General features: G+C 43.8%; 1 protein-coding gene across 14 annotated transcripts in view; it reads right to left on the minus strand.

Moving 5' to 3' along the window:
* Positions 1 to 246: 246 nt before the first annotated feature.
* BRDT (bromodomain testis associated) overlaps positions 247 to 19,232 on the minus strand; it is a 121,695-nt gene continuing 102,709 nt past the window's right edge. For 11 of the 14 annotated variants that reach the window (XM_077278830.1, XM_077278835.1, XM_077278832.1 and 8 more), the window contains 7 exons: positions 18,759 to 18,918; positions 15,951 to 16,063; positions 14,230 to 14,344; positions 12,205 to 12,296; positions 11,027 to 11,226; positions 10,181 to 10,370; positions 247 to 494 (listed from right to left, as the gene is read on the minus strand). In XM_077278830.1, the coding sequence (XP_077134945.1) occupies positions 426 to 494; positions 10,181 to 10,370; positions 11,027 to 11,226; positions 12,205 to 12,296; positions 14,230 to 14,344; positions 15,951 to 16,063; positions 18,759 to 18,918 (939 nt within the window). In that variant the 3' untranslated portion in view covers positions 247 to 425. Of the gene's footprint in view, positions 495 to 8,623; positions 8,817 to 10,180; positions 10,371 to 10,948; positions 11,227 to 12,204; positions 12,297 to 13,689; positions 13,852 to 14,229; positions 14,345 to 15,950; positions 16,064 to 18,758; positions 18,919 to 19,232 lie in introns of those variants that run through there. The other 3 variants (XM_077278837.1, XR_013218745.1, XR_013218746.1) reach the window with 3 other exon arrangements.

Genomic DNA, 19,232 nt, shown 5'->3' on the forward strand with positions numbered 1-19,232 from the left:
GATGACAGTCTTTTTTTTCTCTTCGCATGGACCAAATGTCAGCATGAAAAAATTGCAGCCTGCATTAGTCTTCTCCATATCTTGGATGAGACTTACATATTCAAGTCTATGTGTGTGCAAAAAAACAACAACAAAAAACAGATCCCATATGGATCACATATATAGCATCTACTTTTTACAGATACATTGCCGTTATTAACATAGGAAAAACTGGTTTTGGTTTGTAAATTTTATTCACTACTGAGGTTACAGTGGACTACAATAGACATTGTCCGATTTTGAAAAGCAATGGAGCCTTCAGGTCACACTGAATGAGTTAGAATTTATATACGGTATTTATTAGTGCCTTGGAAATGTAATCGTGCACTTACAAAAGTTACTACAAATATGAATACATTCTCAGTAGATAGCAATGTTTGCATGGTTCAGCATAGATATTCTTCAAAATCCGCCATAATATCGCTCTGCAGATACATGTCAATAGTTCCAGCCATCTGGAAAGGAAAAGAAGAGACAGTATGTTATTGTATTCACACTTTTTCGATGTGATGTGGAGAGTCATTGTCACATTTTCCTGTAGAGGTTATCGTTAAAGGACATCTAGTGGTTTCTGGAGATAGAAGATATCAAAAGAAACATCTAATAACCGCAGTTGCTTCTCAGGTTTATGACTTTACAGGAAATGCTTGTGTTGTGGAACTTATAGTGAGATGGCTGGAGGCAGCGCGCCTGCACACTATATAGAAATATTGTACCTTTAATGTATATCCATACAGAACACTCAACTTCTTCGGCAATCATTTATACAATATGCAAAGTCATTCATAAAATATATAGGTTACAGGCATTGTACAAGATGCCTAGTATTTATCTGGCAAAATATAAAATGAAATACAATTTCTTTTTTCCATTCTGATTTTACAGACAGGCTTATTATAAATATTTCATATTTTGCAAAAAAAAACAAAACAAAACAGGATTTTTGGTTACTCACTGTAAAATCTGTTTCTCTGAGCCTTCATTGGGGGACACGGGAAACCATGGGTGTATGCTGCTGCCACTAGGAGGCTGACACTATGCACAAAAAAAGTTAGCTCCTCCTCCGCACTGTACACCCCGCCGACTGGCACTAGGTTAATCAGTTAGTGAGAAAGCAGTAAGAGAAACAACATGTAAAAGAGAAACAAGACACACAAATTCAAGCTGTAACAATATAATACAGTAACCAGAGCTGCTAAACTTGGGATGGTGCTGTGTCCCCCAATGAAGGCTCCAAGAAGCAGATCTTAAGGTGATTACCCCAAAATCCTGGTTTTCTCTATCACTTCATTGGGGGACACTGGAAATGGGATTTCCCAAAGCAGTCCGAGGAGAGGGAACAGCAGAAAACTCTGTTTAGGTCGGAGAACTAACCACTGCTGCCTGCAAGATTCTTCTACCTAGGCTGGCATCTGCCAAAGCATAGGTATGGACACTGTAAAAACCATGGAACATGTGGATGGATGACCAGGCTGCCGCTTTGCAGAGTTGCAGGGCAGAGGCCCTATGGTGTACCGCCCAGGAGGCACCCACTGCCCAGGTAAAATGTGCCTTAAGCCCAGGAGAAGGCGCTCTGTTCTGACCCTGTATGCCTTCAAAATTGCTGTCGGGATCCAGCGAGCAATCATTGCCCTGGAGGCCAGAAGGCCTCTACGCACACCTTCAAAGAAAGAGTCTGTCTTCCGAAAGGGGCAGGTTGTAGCCAGATAGACGCGCATCACCCTGACCAAGTCCAACCTGTTCAGAGAAAGCTACAGGATGAGTTGGAGCTGGACAAAAAGGAAGGGAGGATAATATCCTCATTAGGTGAAAGGTGAACACCAACCTGGTAAGGAAAAAAGGTGTAGGTTGCAAAACCACCTTATCCTGGTGGAGAACCAGAAAAAGGGAGGTGACAGGAAGGAGCTGCCAGCTCTGAGACGTGCGTAATGGAGGTGATGGCCACAACATCACCGTCAAAGACAGAGAGCCTTCTCGAAGTGGTTCAGTGTGAGAACTACTAAGGGCCTCCAGGACTAAATTGAGGTCCCAGAGGTCCACGGGAGTCCGATACAAGGTCACTGCATGCACCACTCCCTGGAAAAAAATTCTGACCAGATAATTCTGGTGGCAGATCAGCCCTTGGGAAAGAAGATCTGGTCTGTCTGGGAGCCTCCAGGAGGTGTCCGTGAGAAGATTGACGCCTCTGTGAAACAAAACCTCCTGGGCCAATCCAGTGCTTATAGAGAGACCGTCACCCCTTGAAACAGGGATTCAAGAATGATGGACAGGCATTCCTGGGCTTAGTAAAAGCCATGATAAGAAGGTCGTCGAGGTACTGGAAGAGCATTGGAAATCTGATCCGCAGAGTGGACAATACCGCTGCCACAATCTTTGTGAAGATACTGGGAGCGGTTGTGAGCCTGAAAGGCAAGACGACAAACTGAAAATGCTCCCACCCACCACAAAACGCTGTAGTCTCTGATGTCCTAGGAAAATAATGACATGGAGAAAGGCGTCCATGAATAACTAACTCCTGCGGTTCCAAGGAAGCAATTACTGAACTTAGAGACTCCATCCTGAATTGGCACTAACGGGCACCTTTTGTTCAGTAATCTTAGATCCAGGATGGGTCTTGCGGAGGAAAATCTGCCAGGACTGGTCCTGGGGTGATCTATCCTGCGCGTTAAGAGAACGCTCGGAGGAGGATTTAAAGGAAACCCTTTTCCTATCCTGGCAAGCCTGTGGCCTCTCTTGGCGGGAGAAATCCTCCGTCAAAGAGAAATGGTGAAGTGTTGTGAATTCTGTTGTGGGTTCTGCTCTTGGGCTCCCTCCGGTGGTTATAAGTGGTAGTGCTGCTGTTTGTCCTTCACAGCAGTCATCAGGTGCGTCCACTTCGGACGGGGCTATTTAGTCTGGCTTCACCCTTTAGTGAGTGCCAGTTGTTCATTGTTTCTGGAGGATTCACATCTCTTCCTGGTCGCTCCTGCTTGCAGTTCATTTCTACAAGATAAGTTCTGCTTGTTTTTCTGCCCACATGTTGTGGGCCTCATTGTTCAGTGTTTTGCATGTTTTTTCTTGTCCAGCTTTATCTGTGTAAGGACTTATGCAGCCAAGCTGGAAACTCTGGAGAGGCAGATTTACCCTCCATATCTTTAGTTAGATGTGGAGTTTTTTGTATTTTCTGTGGTGGACATTTCATAGTATTTTCATACTGACCGCATAGTTCTCTGTCCTATCTTTTCTATCTAGCTAGATAGGCCTCCTTTGCTAAATTCTGTTTTCAGCCTGTGTATGTTTTTTTCCTCTCCTCTCACAGTCAATATTTGTGGGGGGCTGCCTATCCTTTGGGAATTTTCTCTGAGGCAAGATAGTTTTCCCTTTTTCTATCTATAGGGTTAATTAGTCCTCCGGCTGTGTCGAGGTGTCTAGGATTGGTAGGTACATCCCACGGCTACTTCTAGTTGCGGTGTTAAGTCCAGGGTCTGCGGTCAGTACAGTTACCACATTCTCCAGAGTACGTCTCATGTCACTCCTAGGCCACCAGATCATAACAGTGAAGAGGGTGAAAGTACTGAAACTCACTCTTCAAAGTAGGATGGTGAGGTTTGGCTTGAGGATGGAGAGAGCTCGTCCCTCCGGTGGCCTCCTTAATGATTTGGTCCAGCTTGGAGCCAAATAGACAGGAACCCTGGAAAGGCAAGTTGATAAGGGGACTTCTTTGAGGAGAAGTCCGCCTGCCATGCCTTAAAGGGAACCTGTCACCTGAATTTGGCGGGACCAGTTTTGGGTCATATGGGCGGGGTTTTCGGGTGTTTGATTCACCCTTTCCTTACCCGCTGGCTGCATGCTGGTCGCAATATTGGATTAAAGTTCATTCTCTGTCCTCCGGAGTACACGCCAGCACAAGGCAATATTGCCTTGCGCAGGCGTGTACTCCGGAGGACAGAGAATGAACTTCAATCCAATATTGCGGCCAGCATGCAGCCAGCGGGTAAGGAAAGGGTGAATCAAACACAAGAAAACTCCGCCCATATGACCCAAAACTGGTCCTGCCAAATTCAGGTGACAGGTTCCCTTTAAACCAAATAGTCCTTCAGATGGCCACTATATTGCTGGATGCCCAAACAGCACATGCAGCAGCGTCAAGAGAGGGGTATACCATGTACTTCGCTGCATGAGAAATTTCGTCAGCGAGGTCAGCCAATTTCCCCAGTTGGGCTCCAGAAAGAATGCCCTGACAGAGCTGCTTAGCCCATATAGCTACAGACTTTGCCACCCAGGTGGAGGCAAAAGCAGGGCACAATGCAGAAGCAGCTGCTTCAAAGGCTGACCTTGCAAATGACTCTTTGATGCCCAATAACATGAGAAAAACAAAGAGATCCAAAGAACAGTAAAATTCAATAATTTTATTTATGCTGATTAAAATCAATAGATACACTAAAGGATAAAAATAGAGTGCCTCACAATGGGGACACCACAAATTCTGATTAAGTAAAAGGGTGGCTGACCATCTAAGTGATCATACGCTACAATATAAGGTAATAGATGGTCAGTCACCCTTTAACTTAATCAGAATTTATGGCATCCCCATTGTGAGGCACTCTGCTATTTTTATCCTTTAGTGTATCTATTGATTTTAATCAGCATTAATAAAATTATTGAATTTTACTGTTCTTTGGATCACTTTGTTTTTCTCATGTTATTGGGTATCAGGATTGTGCAATGATCATTGATTTGAAGTGCCAATATTGTTATATTTTGGACAACCTTGTGTTAATTTAACCCCTTCACAACATGCAAGTACATGTACTGCGCATGTCGTGTCTCCCCCTTTGATGTGGGCTCCGGCGCTGAGCCCACATCTTTCCCGACACGTCAGCTGTTTTGAACTCCATGGCTTCCAAATCTATACTAACTGGTGGGATTTGGCTCCTGGAGCACCGAGGGTTTAAACAGACTTAATCAAATGCTGATAGGTGATGTGATCAAGGAATTCTCACAGCTGCAAAGCGAATATGGGTTACCTTCCTCTGAATTCTATAAATACTTACAGTTTAGACAGGCATATCGGGCGAACAGAATTGTTTTGGAAGGAGAGGTACCTCAAAACTCAATAATACAGAGAATAACTAATCTACACAGTTCTAAGTTCTACTGGACTGATCTCATTGCTTTACAACATTCTCTTTTAGACATTATAGACAATTTATTGATAAAGTTAACTGTTTAGTAAATTTGGAAAAAGACATATACCTAAAAAGAGCTGCTATTTGACAAGATATAGGGTCTATGGAATGATGGCTCTGGTTCTACAACTAGGGAATTGAGGAGATTTCGCCTTGGTTTGCTTTGAGCCATGTTTATATGGTGCCTCAAATTAAACTTCTTTGAAAATAAATAAAAATGTTATTAGTGTTTTCACAAGCTATATGTAATTGGTTTGACTACTGTTACTATGTTCAGATATTTGTTCATCCAATTATACTGGTTTTTGCAGAGCCAAGATGTATAAATAACGCATGAATAAGGTTTCTTAAGGTTGGGGATTGGAGAGCGGTGTTTCTCCAGTGTTTGTCTGGTTGTTGCGGTTTTTCTCTTTGTGTTAATCTTTAAATCAATTTTTTTTTATTGAATTTTATAAAAAATATCCTAGAATAAAAAGAGGGATTGGAGGGGGCAGAAAAAACGAATTTGTTTTTTTTCATCCACATCCTCCGGTTTATCTTCTTTATCTGAATCTTCTCATCTGTCACCTCTGGACTGGAACCCGATGGTGAGAGAAGAAAGATGTACCTCTCCATTCTGAAAATGAGCCCATTATTATACTTCCGAGCCTGTGTATTGTAGGACGACCGTGCCTCCTGAAACAGACAGGCAGTGGCGTAACTACAAAGTTATGGGCCCCGGAGCGAACTTCCAAATGGGGCCCCCCCCCCTACCCCCCCCCTACCCCCCCCCCTACCCCCCCCACCTTCCCCCGCCCCCGCAACCCCCCCACCTTCCCCCGCCCCGCTTCCCCTAGATACGCCTCGGACTGTTGCAGGAATCTCCTGCACTGCAACATGGTGTTGGGTGCCAGCACAGCCCGCACAGTGGTATATCCAGCACAGCCCGCACAGTGGTATATCCAGCACAGCCCGCACAGTGGTATATCCAGCACAGACCGCACAGTGGTATATCCAGCACAGACCGCACAGTGGTATATCCAGCACAGACCGCACAGTGGTATATCCAGCACAGCCCTCACAGTGGTATATCCAGCACAGCCCGCACAGGGGTATATACAGCACAGCCCGCACAGGGGTATATACAGCACAGCCCGCACAGGGGTATATACAGCACAGCCAGCACAGGGGGTATATAGAGCACAGCCCTCACAGTGGTATATCCAGCACAGACCGCACAGTGGTATATCCAGCACAGACCGCACAGTGGTATATCCAGCACAGACCGCACAGTGGTATATCCAGCACAGCCCTCACAGTGGTATATCCAGCACAGACCGCACAGTGGTATATCCAGCACAGACCGCACAGTGGTATATCCAGCACAGACCGCACAGTGGTATATCCAGCACAGACCGCACAGTGGTATATCCAGCACAGACCGCACAGTGGTATATCCAGCACAGCCCTCACAGTGGTATATCCAGCACAGACCGCACAGTGGTATATCCAGCACAGCCCGCACAGTGGTATATCCAGCACAGCCCGCACAGTGGTATATCCAGCACAGCCCGCACAGTGGTATATCCAGCACAGCCCGCACAGTGGTATATCCAGCACAGCCCGCACAGTGGTATATCCAGCACAGACCGCACAGTGGTATATCCAGCACAGACCGCACAGTGGTATATCCAGCACAGACCGCACAGTGGTATATCCAGCACAGCCCTCACAGTGGTATATCCAGCACAGACCGCACAGTGGTATATCCAGCACAGACCGCACAGTGGTATATCCAGCACAGACCGCACAGTGGTATATCCAGCACAGACCGCACAGTGGTATATCCAGCACAGACCGCACAGTGGTATATCCAGCACAGACCGCACAGTGGTATATCCAGCACAGCCCTCACAGTGGTATATCCAGCACAGACCGCACAGTGGTATATCCAGCACAGACCGCACAGTGGTATATCCAGCAGAGACCGCACAGTGGTATATACAGCACAGCCCGCACAGTGGTATATACAGCAGAGCCCGCACAGTGGTATATCCAGCACAGCCCTCACAGTGGTATATCCAGCACAGACCGCACAGTGGTATATCCAGCACAGACCGCACAGTGGTATATCCAGCACAGACCGCACAGTGGTATATCCAGCACAGACCGCACAGTGGTATATCCAGCAGAGACCGCACAGTGGTATATCCAGCACAGCCCGCACAGTGTTATATACAGCAGAGCCCGCACAGTGGTATATACAGCAGAGCCCGCACAGTGGTATATACAGCAGAGCCCGCACAGTGGTATATACAGCAGAGCCCGCACAGGGATATATACAGCAGAGCCCTCACAGTGGTATATACAGCAGAGCCCCCACAGGGGTATATACAGCAGAGCCCGCACAGGGATATATACAGCACAGCCCCCACAGGGGTATATACAGCACAGCCCGCACAGTGGTATATACAGCACAGCCCGCACAGTGGTATATACAGCAGAGCCCGCACAGTGGTATATCCAGCACAGCCCTCACAGTGGTATATCCAGCACAGACCGCACAGTGGTATATCCAGCACAGACCGCACAGTGGTATATCCAGCACACACCGCACAGTGGTATATCCAGCACAGACCGCACAGTGGTATATCCAGCACAGACCGCACAGTGGTATATACAGCAGAGCCCGCACAGTGGTATATAGAGCACAGCCCGCACAGTGTTATATACAGCAGAGCCCGCACAGTGGTATATACAGCAGAGCCCGCACAGTGGTATATACAGCAGAGCCCGCACAGGGATATATACAGCAGAGCCCGCACAGGGATATATACAGCACAGCCCCCACAGGGGTATATACAGCAGAGCCCGCACAGGGATATATACAGCACAGCCCCCACAGGGGTATATACAGCACAGCCCGCACAGGGGTATATAGAGCACAGCCCACATCTCATCTCATCCCCCCCCCGATAATGGCCCCACAGTCCGGTTAAAAAGAAAAAAAAAAAAAAACTCTCCTCACCTTTCCTTTTGCCCGCGCTGCTCCTGGCGGCTGCAGTCTGCCCAGGACACTGCAGGTGCGCGATGATATGACGTCATCGCGCACCCGCAGTGTACTGTCAGAGGCAGAGCGGGGAATGATGGGAGAGGAAGCGTCAGGTGACGCTCTCTCCTCCCATCATTGCATTGAACTATACCGGTGTCATAGACGCCGGTATAGTTAAATGCGGCGGCGGCGGCGGCACTGGGGGGGTTCCGGGGGAGGAACAGTGCAGCGGCCCACTACTGGCATCGGCTCTTCTGGCATTTGCCAGAAGTGCCCGATGGCCAGCCTGGCCCTGCTCAGACCTGCCGGCCCGGGGCCCCTGACCTGCGGGGCCCGGTCGCAATGGCGACCGCTGCGACCGCGGTAGTTACGCCCCTGCAGACAGGCTCTGGTGGGCGAGTGGGTAGGAGACGGGGCTAGGACCAAAATTCGGATCACCTAAACACTCCGAGTGTTAGGGGTTGGGGTGCTGCTGGCTAGACATATGAGGATACGGGGTGGCAGTACACGCTGTACTCAGTCTGTACGTAGGAGTACAGTGTGAATGTTCAAAATGTATCCCTCCAGAGAACAACCATCTGAAAAAGAAAAGACGTTACCGGAAAACAACGAAAACTGAGGCAGATATGGGTCTAGTAAAAGACTCGTATCTACCTCCTACTGACACTTAAGCTAAACTGATTAACCTAGTGCCAGTCGGCGGGGTGTACACTGCGGAGGAGGAGATAACTTTTTTGTGCAGCCTCCTAGTGGCAGCAGCATGCACCCTATGATTTCCTGTGTCCTCCAATGAAACAACAGAGAAAATTTATTTTCATATCATCTACATAAAATCTTACAATTTTCACCCTATCCTCTAGGCCTTATACCAGACTCCTACCTTTCTGTTCTGTACAAAAGTTTTTTCGTCTATCTCAGTATCGCAGACGTATTGGGAACACAGGATCTGCTACTCACAGTAAGTGAGGTCACAACTCACCTGATTTGACAATGACCTTTGCCTAGATTAGAGCATGCCCAGTTTCTACTTGTGTATAATAAAATATGAACTTCATCAATCTATTGCTGCCAATGTTTATGAGAAGAACAGGAAGTAGAAGTCTAATATTAGGCCTAAAGGCAAACTGTGAAAATTGCAATTTTTTCATGAGAAAAAATCCCAAAACATAAATATATACCCCCATTATATATAAACACAAACTTAACCTAAAAACCTGATGTACCTGGATGTGTTATCAGAAAATGAAGACGTAATTTTCTTATAAATTTCCTTTAAAAATATTAGTGACCTTTTATCTGAAAGCGGTCACTGCATGATTTTAATACAGAGATAGTAGGTTTATCAGGGGCTTGGTGTTGAGATGCCAAGACAAGAAGTCACAAAAGATCCAAGTTGAATAAATCACACATTTTATTGGACAAAGTATTTCAATAACGGGACATTCTCTTCAAATCCTGATGATTCCAATAGACCAGTAAGAGGACAATCTGTTTATGGATGTGTCATCCAATAAATCACGCGATTTACTTTACTTGGATCTTCTGTGCCCTTCCATCATGACACAAGTGTCAATTGTTTTGCCATCTCTATATTCAGGTTTACCCAACAGTCTTGTACGGCTAGAGTGCCCGGCGGGAGCAGCCCAAGGACCTTCTGTGTGACTATGCCTAAATTAGAGCTGTTCCTAAATTTGCACCACTCCTAAAAGGTGATCACTTAATTTTTGTATAGATCACACTGCCATGTTTTAGGTTTGGTCAATTCACACATTTCATAAAAGAAATTGGTTCTACCAAATCCCTAGGAACTGTGTACAGACTGATTTATCTATTGACTTCATGTTTTAACCATTCTATACAATACCTTTTATAATACACAATGCCTGTAACACACACCAATTCTATTAGTAATATTTATGACTGCTTTGTCTACCACACTTACACTCTCCCTGCGGCGCCTCTCTTCCTCCTTCTTCCTCGCCAGGCTAAATTCTTCTTCATTGTGGCTCACTGGGGCGATGACCTCAGGCGAGTGGAGGTCTTTGGGCGGCTCTTGCAGATATAGAGGCAGCGCTTCAGGACTCTCTGCCTCAGGGGATATACCGTCACTTGCTTCCATTTCTTTTGCTTCTCTGTAGAAAAAATATGGGTGTTAAAGCAAATAAGAATATTGTACTTATAACAAGGCATAATATTCCTGCTCAGCAAATTGAATTTGCATTGAAAGTATTTGATGGGACTTCTATATACATTATGCTCTGAGGTCTCGCAAGACCCCAGAACATAATAAATGTAGAGTAAAAAAATTAAAATCTCCTTGTCGCTTCCCAAGTCCTGTCCCACTGCTGCAGATCACCATTTAGTCCTCTGTGCAGCCTTCTCTGGCCTATTTACTCCTACATAGCACACAACATCCTCTTTTATCTTCAAGCAGCACAGAGGCTCCGGATGTGGAGTAGGCCTCTGTCATCATTGCACCTTTTTTGTAAAGTCAGAGGCCTCCTCAGTGCCAGAAGGGTGATATTGTGTGCTCTGGAGAAGTAAAGAAGTGGCCGAAGGGAGCTATGTAGAGGACAAGATAGTTGACCACGATGGCAGCACAGGTGAGTGACAAGTTGTTTTGTTTTTTTTCTCCATTTGCCCGACCCTCTACAAATCAAACAGTTGAAGGCCATCATTCTTTTTACTGAAAAAAAAATTAAACACGTACTAATCTTCACCAGAATTAAGCTGTCTCAAGAGCCTGGAATCCAATCGTTAGGCAGAAGACCAAAGTTACAAGGCCAACCTTATTGTGTCTCCTTTATCAGTCTGCAGTTCTTGCTGTCTCTTTAATTCTTGAGCTTTCAGTGTTCTCTCTCGCTCCTCTTTGGCTATTGCAGCTTTTTTGAACTGCTGGAAGCTGTCACTTGATGACTTTATGGCCACAAGAGTGGTATTGAGAGCCTTGGAAAACGTCGCCCAGCAAGAGTTTTGGACTTTAGTAGTCTACAACAGGAAAAAAAAAATCCAGACACCACTCCCAATATGGTTCAATAATTAATTTCAAGCTAGTCAAAGATATACAATTTGGTTGTTTCAGTGATTGGGTCAATTTGGCTCGACTTTTACTGAGGTGAAGATTAGAGATGAGCGAATTTGCTCTGGAACCCTCTTATTCGGCAAGTTGCAGAGGGAACCCGGCTTCCTGGATTTCAGCGGCTGATCAGGACCGCAGCTGCATGTGTTGCGGCTGTGTCACAGTCATGACACATGCATGGAGAGCTTAACAAACAGGCATTTGTCGTGACAGACACAGCCGAGACACATGCAGCTGCGGCACTGATCAGCTGATTGCCCGATGCGATCCAGGAAGCCGGGTTCCCTCTGCAGCTTGCCTAATAAGAGGGAACCAGAGCAAATTTGCTCATCTCTAGTGAAGTTCTAGTTAAATTCTCCATTACAAGACAAAAATTAGACTTGTTGGCACCCACATTCCCTGGCATCTAGTAGGGGAGACGTACTCCTCTAACCCAGGTCCTTCTCTTCCGCTCTGCCAACGGGGCATCACTGTTGAAGTCAAGTTGACAGACAGCCAGCTCAGCCTAACGCAGCAGATATTGTGTCATAGTGACGCGCTGTCAAGAGCAGAGCGGAAGAGAAGGAACTGCTCTGTCGATGTGACATCACAGAATGTACCAGCAGGTGCAGTTCGTGACCATCCTGAGCTAGAAGAGGTCGTTATAGGGCAGAACAGACAGGTATTTAACAGGTACCTGCCGATAAGCGTTTAGTCCCATAAAAAGGTGGGAAAAAAGTCCAGGATAACTCCTTTAGGTCATGTACACACTTGGCTTCAGGAGGCACCAAGTTGATTCACAGTGCTCAGGTTGAAAGAAGACATAAGTCCATTGAGTTTAACATACATATAACCTAACGTGTTAATAAACTGACCAATGGAATTGCAATAATACTTGTGTCAAATACCTTTTCTGGTGAGGTCTTCCCAATACTGTCTTCTTGATTAGACCCAATATTACCTTCTGCTGTGATTTTCTGCAATTCATTTGATAATGGATCTTAGGAAAAAAAATTAAATTGTGTTTTCAAGAATAAATAAATAAAAAAAAAAAAACATTAAGTGGATCATCATAAATTAGTGCACTATGCACTTGAAGGCCTCCCAGGTCACATCTCCCTCCCCAGTGTGGGTTTCCAATAAGACTTGAATTTGGTCAATTATTTTATCATTTTCCTCAATTAGGGTTAACCAGAAGGGAAATATCCTACACAATTCAGGTGGGGAAGAAGTCATCTCCAGTAAGTAATTATGGGGAATAAGCTGAAATGCCTCTATGTAGATATTCCAGGTGTGACACCAACGGAAGTGTCTCCACACTTCCGAATACAGTCAATTCTAGACAATGTGTTTCTAGAAAGACTATGACAAGAGAACACTCTAGAATCACAGTTATTCACCCTTCAGAGGTCCAACCACCCTATCTCACCCACAAAAGCTTGTAAACGCAAGGCCCCTGAGCACCATCTCGCATAATGTTAACAGTTTATCTTTTTGACGGTCTATTAACAAGTTAACTCACTAAACAGAATGTTGGAGCAGAGGGATATGTGGCTGCAAATATTGCAGCCTCTTTTAAGACTTCCAGATTAGCTGAAGAGGAATTGTATATAGCTAGGATTACAATGGGTCAACCTTCAAGGTATGCATAAATTAATATATAGTGACCTTCGGTGACAGTCCGTGAAGATATTACCTCTCACCTTAGGGATTTATGCACAAGCTCCACTAGAGTATGATGTGCGATAGGGATGTAGGGACCGCTGTATACAGGGCTTCAGTAAGAGACTACTTGTGCTTAGGGTGAGGTGGGTTTCTTGAAGGCACACCACCTGTGGGTTATATTTACGGAGGAAAGAAAAACGGCTTGAAGCCTTTTCCTGGGTGTTCCCAAGCCCCTTACGTGCCACAATAAGAAGCATATCTTAGACATTTTAAAACAACTGAAGTGAGTAAAGCTCGATGCATTTCAGACCAGGGACCCACACGGGCCATGTATATTTTGTTAAACAATTTCACTATAGTAAGAAAAAATAAATTCCAAACATAGTGTATACAGAGCAATAATCAATGCAAGAGACATATACAACATCAAACAGGTTAGGCTAGAACAGCATAGTTGAACCTAAACTCATGAATCGGAGCCATCAGGTAACAAAGGTCCCGAGCTTGTGGAACAAACATTTTAGGAGTCCATATGGTTGCATTTAAGCCATCCCCGCACAAGCTGTATATCCTGCCAGAAAAGATTGGGCGTAAAGTCCATCCTTCCTCGTCAGAGTTTGGGATTACTTGAATTCAAGTAGTCCATCAGAATTACTTAAAAAAAAAAATCAAGGAAAAAACAAACAAACAGAAGATGTTGTTATCTTTGCTGGACTCTAGCATTTCACCTTCCGTCTCTTGGTCATCCAGTCTTCAGCCTCGGTAGGAGTGGAGAAGAAATGGGCCCAGTCTCTGTCAACCAGTCGTAACTGAGCCGGGTATGCTATAGAATATGGCATCTGGAGATCTCACAGTCGATGTTGGATGTTGATGAATGTGGCTCTTTGCTTCTGTAATTTAGCGGAAAAGTCTGGGAAGATGCTTAAATTCCAGCAAGAGCTTCTGTAACTTGCATCCTCCCTCGGCTGGCAGACCCCACTCCCCTCTCTCATTGTACTTTGAACTAATTTTATAACTGAGATAAAGCAAATAAGTGATGTAGTGTAAAAACACAGTTCTACATTCTAAGAGCTTTATGTTATGTTCCCCTACAGAATACTTATTGTAACATACCCACCTTAAACAGGAGTAGGCAGCCAGTCCATTAAACAGACCTGTCATCTTTTCTTATCCATTGCTTTATACATAATGCAAAAATATTCACTAAGGGTTTACCATCAGTTAAATGTGGTTGTGGCAACATAACTGACTACAAGACGCTTACTCACATTCAGCTTTCAAAACAACATCCCCAGCGTCAATTTTACATTCAGCAGATCCTTCAGGGTTAACAGATGTGTCTTTAATCTCAAGAAATTCTTCTTTCTTAGAAATTTGCACGGTCTGGTAAATTGGAAAAACGTGATTCAGTTTATTCTCTACTGCCATACAACTTAAAAGTGATATTCGCAAAATCACAATGTGTTCTTAGAAAAATGTACACATATTTGTGCCAATATAACTCATTTTTTTTAAATTCCTTATCACCACTCCAGGCTCTACTTGCTTTTCAGTTCCAACTGCGACCGTTCTGCTGTAGTTCCAGTGCTCCTGGTTGATCATACAGTTAGTAACAACCACAAAAAGGCCCCCCAAAAAACATTAGACAGGCCACATAATGCTTTGTTTAAAACAAATATTTTTATTTATGTCAAAATACGCCCGTACGCCCCCGGAAGAAGAATCCATCGAAACGCACGTAGGGGTTTGAGCAGATCTCGTGTGGTGGCACAGAGGTAATAATGACCGGATAAACCGGTGGCTGTATAAGCCTTAATTGATATATGCACTTAGGCACTTTTTTATGGGTTTCTGATTAGGTTATTTAACAGGGATACTTACAGCGAATACTATTATAGTAGTTACAGGAACGCCATTTGAGACTTATTGGTTATGGGACCTATGTATTTTAGTTTACAATCAGCCAAGTATATGCACTAATAGCACTTTTGGCAGGGTTCTTCTTTCTAGATCATGTGCCAGTGATATTACCTAAGGGTGTCATGATAATAGAAGTATTACAATTGCCACAGGACCATATTATACTGTTACCTATGTATCCACACGTGATTTGTATTGGATTGGAGGCATTTCTATAATTGCTTGTGTATGTGAACTAAGATTTTTATTCTTTTGATATAAATAAAATTTGTTTTAAACAAAGCATTATGTGGCCTGTCTAATGTTTTTGGGGGGCCTTTTTGTGGTTGTTACTAATTGACAGGCTTTGAAAGTTAGTTATTGGACTAATATGTATACATGATCATACACAGTGTAGTGTCTTTTTGCTTGGCCTCCAGCACTCACGTAGTATATTCTATTGTTAAAATCGATTATGTTCTTGTTCAGTACGCTGCCTGACTGACTTTATCTTCTGCCATCTGTATCAATATAGCTGCCTGTGTGCTTACATTAATGTTATCTGGTTTCTAGCACAGCTCAACTCTCATGCACTCATCAACAGTGGTGCTTGCAATTACTAGGCAATGCAGAATTGACCTGTGTTTGTTGCATGCTGCTCACAGATTATGGATGTGAAACAGCAAATGCTGTTCTGTTGAGCTTATGGCATAAGATTATCTTTTAACATATGCATCAACAGAGTAGAATTTGAGAGGCAAAGTAACTATAAAACAGTAATTTTGCCATTTTGATTTTAATGCTTTGATGCATTGTATAGGGTAAATATTGTGATTACAGACTTGGAGATAAAAGCAAAATTAATATGCACATTTGATAATTACATAATTGTAAAGGGGAGTGATTTTTAAAAGTTTTACTTTTTTTCTCTTGTATAATTTTCTATTTCCCCTAGCGTACTTGAACCCACATGTAAGACGTCTTGACAAGGGTTTAAAAAGGGATTAGAAAGTAACTGGGATTAAAAACAACGGTTAGGCAATTTATGCATTTCTGCCATTATCCAGATGTTATGCCAGACAACATTTACCTGTGGTTCAGCATTCTCAGTCTTCATTAAACAAGATTGTGGTCTCTCATTCTTTGTAGGCGTAACAAACTCACATATAGGAGACAATATCGGGGGCAACAAAGTACCTATATCTACAAACAAAATAAATAAATCTTAATTCTTAGCAGAAGAGTGTTAAGTGGTAAGCACTAAGTGCTAAATATAGTCATGCTCCCACCAAAAAACCCTTATTTTTAAAATATAACCTTTATTAGGTATGTACTAAAATATTGAAATCCCGATCCCTAAATAATCAAGTGTAGATTAAATGCATAAATGGTGAATAAGTGATACAAACTAGAGTATCAGAAGGGTGCTCTTGCCCTATATACTTATACTCAATGAGCACATTCCTAACCGCGGAGGTTAACATCCTAAATTGAAATATCGTCAGATGGTGACCCCGCACGTGTCGGCTGACCCTGGGCTAGACTGTATATTCCCTTATAGAGGATGGATAGAAACCGGTGAACCCTATAGTATTATATAGGTATTCTGCAGGGTAAGGAAAGTAGACAAACACCTAAACCAGCAATAGGTAGTAGGTTAGTGTTCTCAGCTAGTGTGCCTTTAGCGCACAAAGCTGTAAAAGATACCTGAACTGATCTGCTCAAGGGAAACCTCACTATTCAACCCCAAAATAATAAAAGGCAGAACTACCGGTAAGTACTACAAGGAACTCTGATGTTCATATACACCTAATTATAATAAAAGTACTTAACATACATGTAATCAGAAATAAAGTGCAAAACAATAGTGCAGAGTCTAATTGCAACCAGGTGTCAGAAAAGGTGCTCTTTCCCCGATATCTGCACCTATTACGCACCTTCCTACTTGTGGAGGTTGGTACTCTAAAAAAAGATCATGAGAGATGGCACCCTTGCTTGTGCATAGTCTGTCCCTGGGCTCCCAAATGCCGCCCTGAATGAATGAAAGACGGACAGAAAACAACAATCCCTAATGGGCTATATACCTTGTTAAGGGTATATTACAGTATGAACATGAGTCTTCAGGACAGTATAGCATTGTGCAGGATAGGATACAACTGTGGAGAAACAGGGTCAGTGGGTGCTCTCGTATGCTGGCCCGGCTGTCTTTAGCAAGACTGCATGGACCAGGGCTCATACAACTGAACGCCCGCTCTATCTCCCAGTGGGCAATACACTACACAGACAACACAGGGTTAAGGTAAAACAGTGTGGCAATACTTTATTGAACCACAACACACAATAGCAAACGGAACAATCCCCCCATGGCTGGAATTGCTTGGTTACATGGGCGCATATAAAAGATCACTGCGTCTCCATGTATTTCCAGTATGACATGATGTCAGGGCTCCCAGGGTCGCTATTCCACCTGTGGATGCACGCACAGAGAAGAGGTAGCGACAAGCATAGGGAGATGACCAAGAACTGTCCATAGAGTCCATACAAGGTCCAAAGCCAGTTAACACGGGAGTCACCACCTGGCTTATCTGACCATCTCCATGGAACCAGGCGTCCAGCGGGTCCCAACCCTGGCTTTCTCCAAACATATCCATGGTTCAGAGATGGTCACTGGATCAGATCTGTGTCCTTCCAACCAGAGCCGAAACCCGTAGGTTGTTTCCTATAGAATCATAGGTCAGTGTCCCTCATGATGGTGCCATGATGAATTGGCTGTTGTCCTTTCTCTTGTCTGTTGGGTGGTTTGCAGAATGTCCGGCTGGTAGCTCTGTTTTACTTCAGTCTCTCATGATGTGATCTCAGTCTTTTCATACCAAAGGCATGTAAGCTATTTTTAGAATTACCCAGGGTCCTTCAGTCTAACATCAAGAAAAGGTAAACAATGGTGATGGGATCAAGTAGCACTATTAGCATATCAGCACACATCAATAAACAAAGCTTTCTGTCTGTCACGGGTATATTCATTGGTCGCGGCCTCTGTCTGTCATTGAAATCCAAGTCGCTGATTGGTCGTGGCAAAACGCCCACGACCATTGCCACGACCAATCAGCGACGGCCATAGTCTGGCAGCGAAATGGCCGCTGCTTTACTGCCCTGCAGTCAGCGCTGAGCGCTCACACAGGGTTAATGCCAGCGTTAACGGACCGCGGTGTAACGCACTCCGTTAACGCAGCTATTATCTCTGTGTGACCAACTTTTTACTATTGATGCTGTGTATGCAGCATCAATAGTAAAAAGATCTAATGTTACAAATAATAATAATAAAAAAAGGTTATTCTCACCCTCCGACGTTGCGCGCTGTTAGTATTGCCCAGCTGATAATTGCATCACTTGTGCAATACAAAGGAAATCCTGACAACATGATCTGTTGGTGGACCTTGAGGACTGGAGCTGGGGAACACTGGGCTAGAGCATCCTTATGACACTCTAGTTTGTTTTACTTTTTTCACCATTTATGCATTTTATCTATACTTGATTATTTATTGATCGTGATTTCAATATTTTAGTACATACCTAATAAAAGGTTATAATTTACAAATAAGGTTTTTTTGTGAGCCAGTCCTAATACCCTTGATTTAATTGTGCCATGTTAACCCAAGTATATTCATCCAATACAATCTGAAATGGCTGAAGCCGTTGGGAATATAGCATAGAGGTGCAAAGATAGAGTTAGGCTATATACCTATTAAATTGAATAGGCCTTTTAAACCATGAACTACATTAAAACTTTTCAAGATTATATATATATATATACACATATATACACACACACACTTAAGTAATAGCATGTGATGTCAAACTAGGATCTGCGATTTGAACTTCTGCGAAATCAACCCTTTACCTAGTAGTGATGAAAGAATACAGTCCTCATGTCTGTCTGTAATAATCGGTACGGATTTCCTTGGATCGCTGACATAGGGAACTTGTGTAGACTGTGGACAGTCTTTAGAAAGAGAAGGTTGAGATATGCCCAAATCTCTGGACATAGCAATAAGAGTCATCTAAAAACACAGAAATGTGCATTATTGAACTTGAATGATGTGCGGTGTATAATTCTAATTTACCATAACAGAGAATATATAAAACAAATACCAGTACATGTAAGTTGGTAAGTTGTCAGTCACAGCTGCCAGAAGGGGGAGGAGACTAACTGGGAACTCATTGGAGACTATGGCTCGGATTTATCAAGACCAGCATTTTTTATGCTGATCTTGTTGAAAGTGTAGCATGGCGTGGGGCGGTAGCATTGGGTGTGGTACTCATCTCTACCAGAACGCTACATGAAGGTGGGTGTCCTGGTTGGGTGTGTGGACCT

The sequence above is a fragment of the Ranitomeya variabilis genome, chromosome 8 (genome assembly GCF_051348905.1).
Source record: "Ranitomeya variabilis isolate aRanVar5 chromosome 8, aRanVar5.hap1, whole genome shotgun sequence".
Lineage (NCBI taxonomy): Eukaryota > Metazoa > Chordata > Amphibia > Anura > Dendrobatidae > Ranitomeya > Ranitomeya variabilis.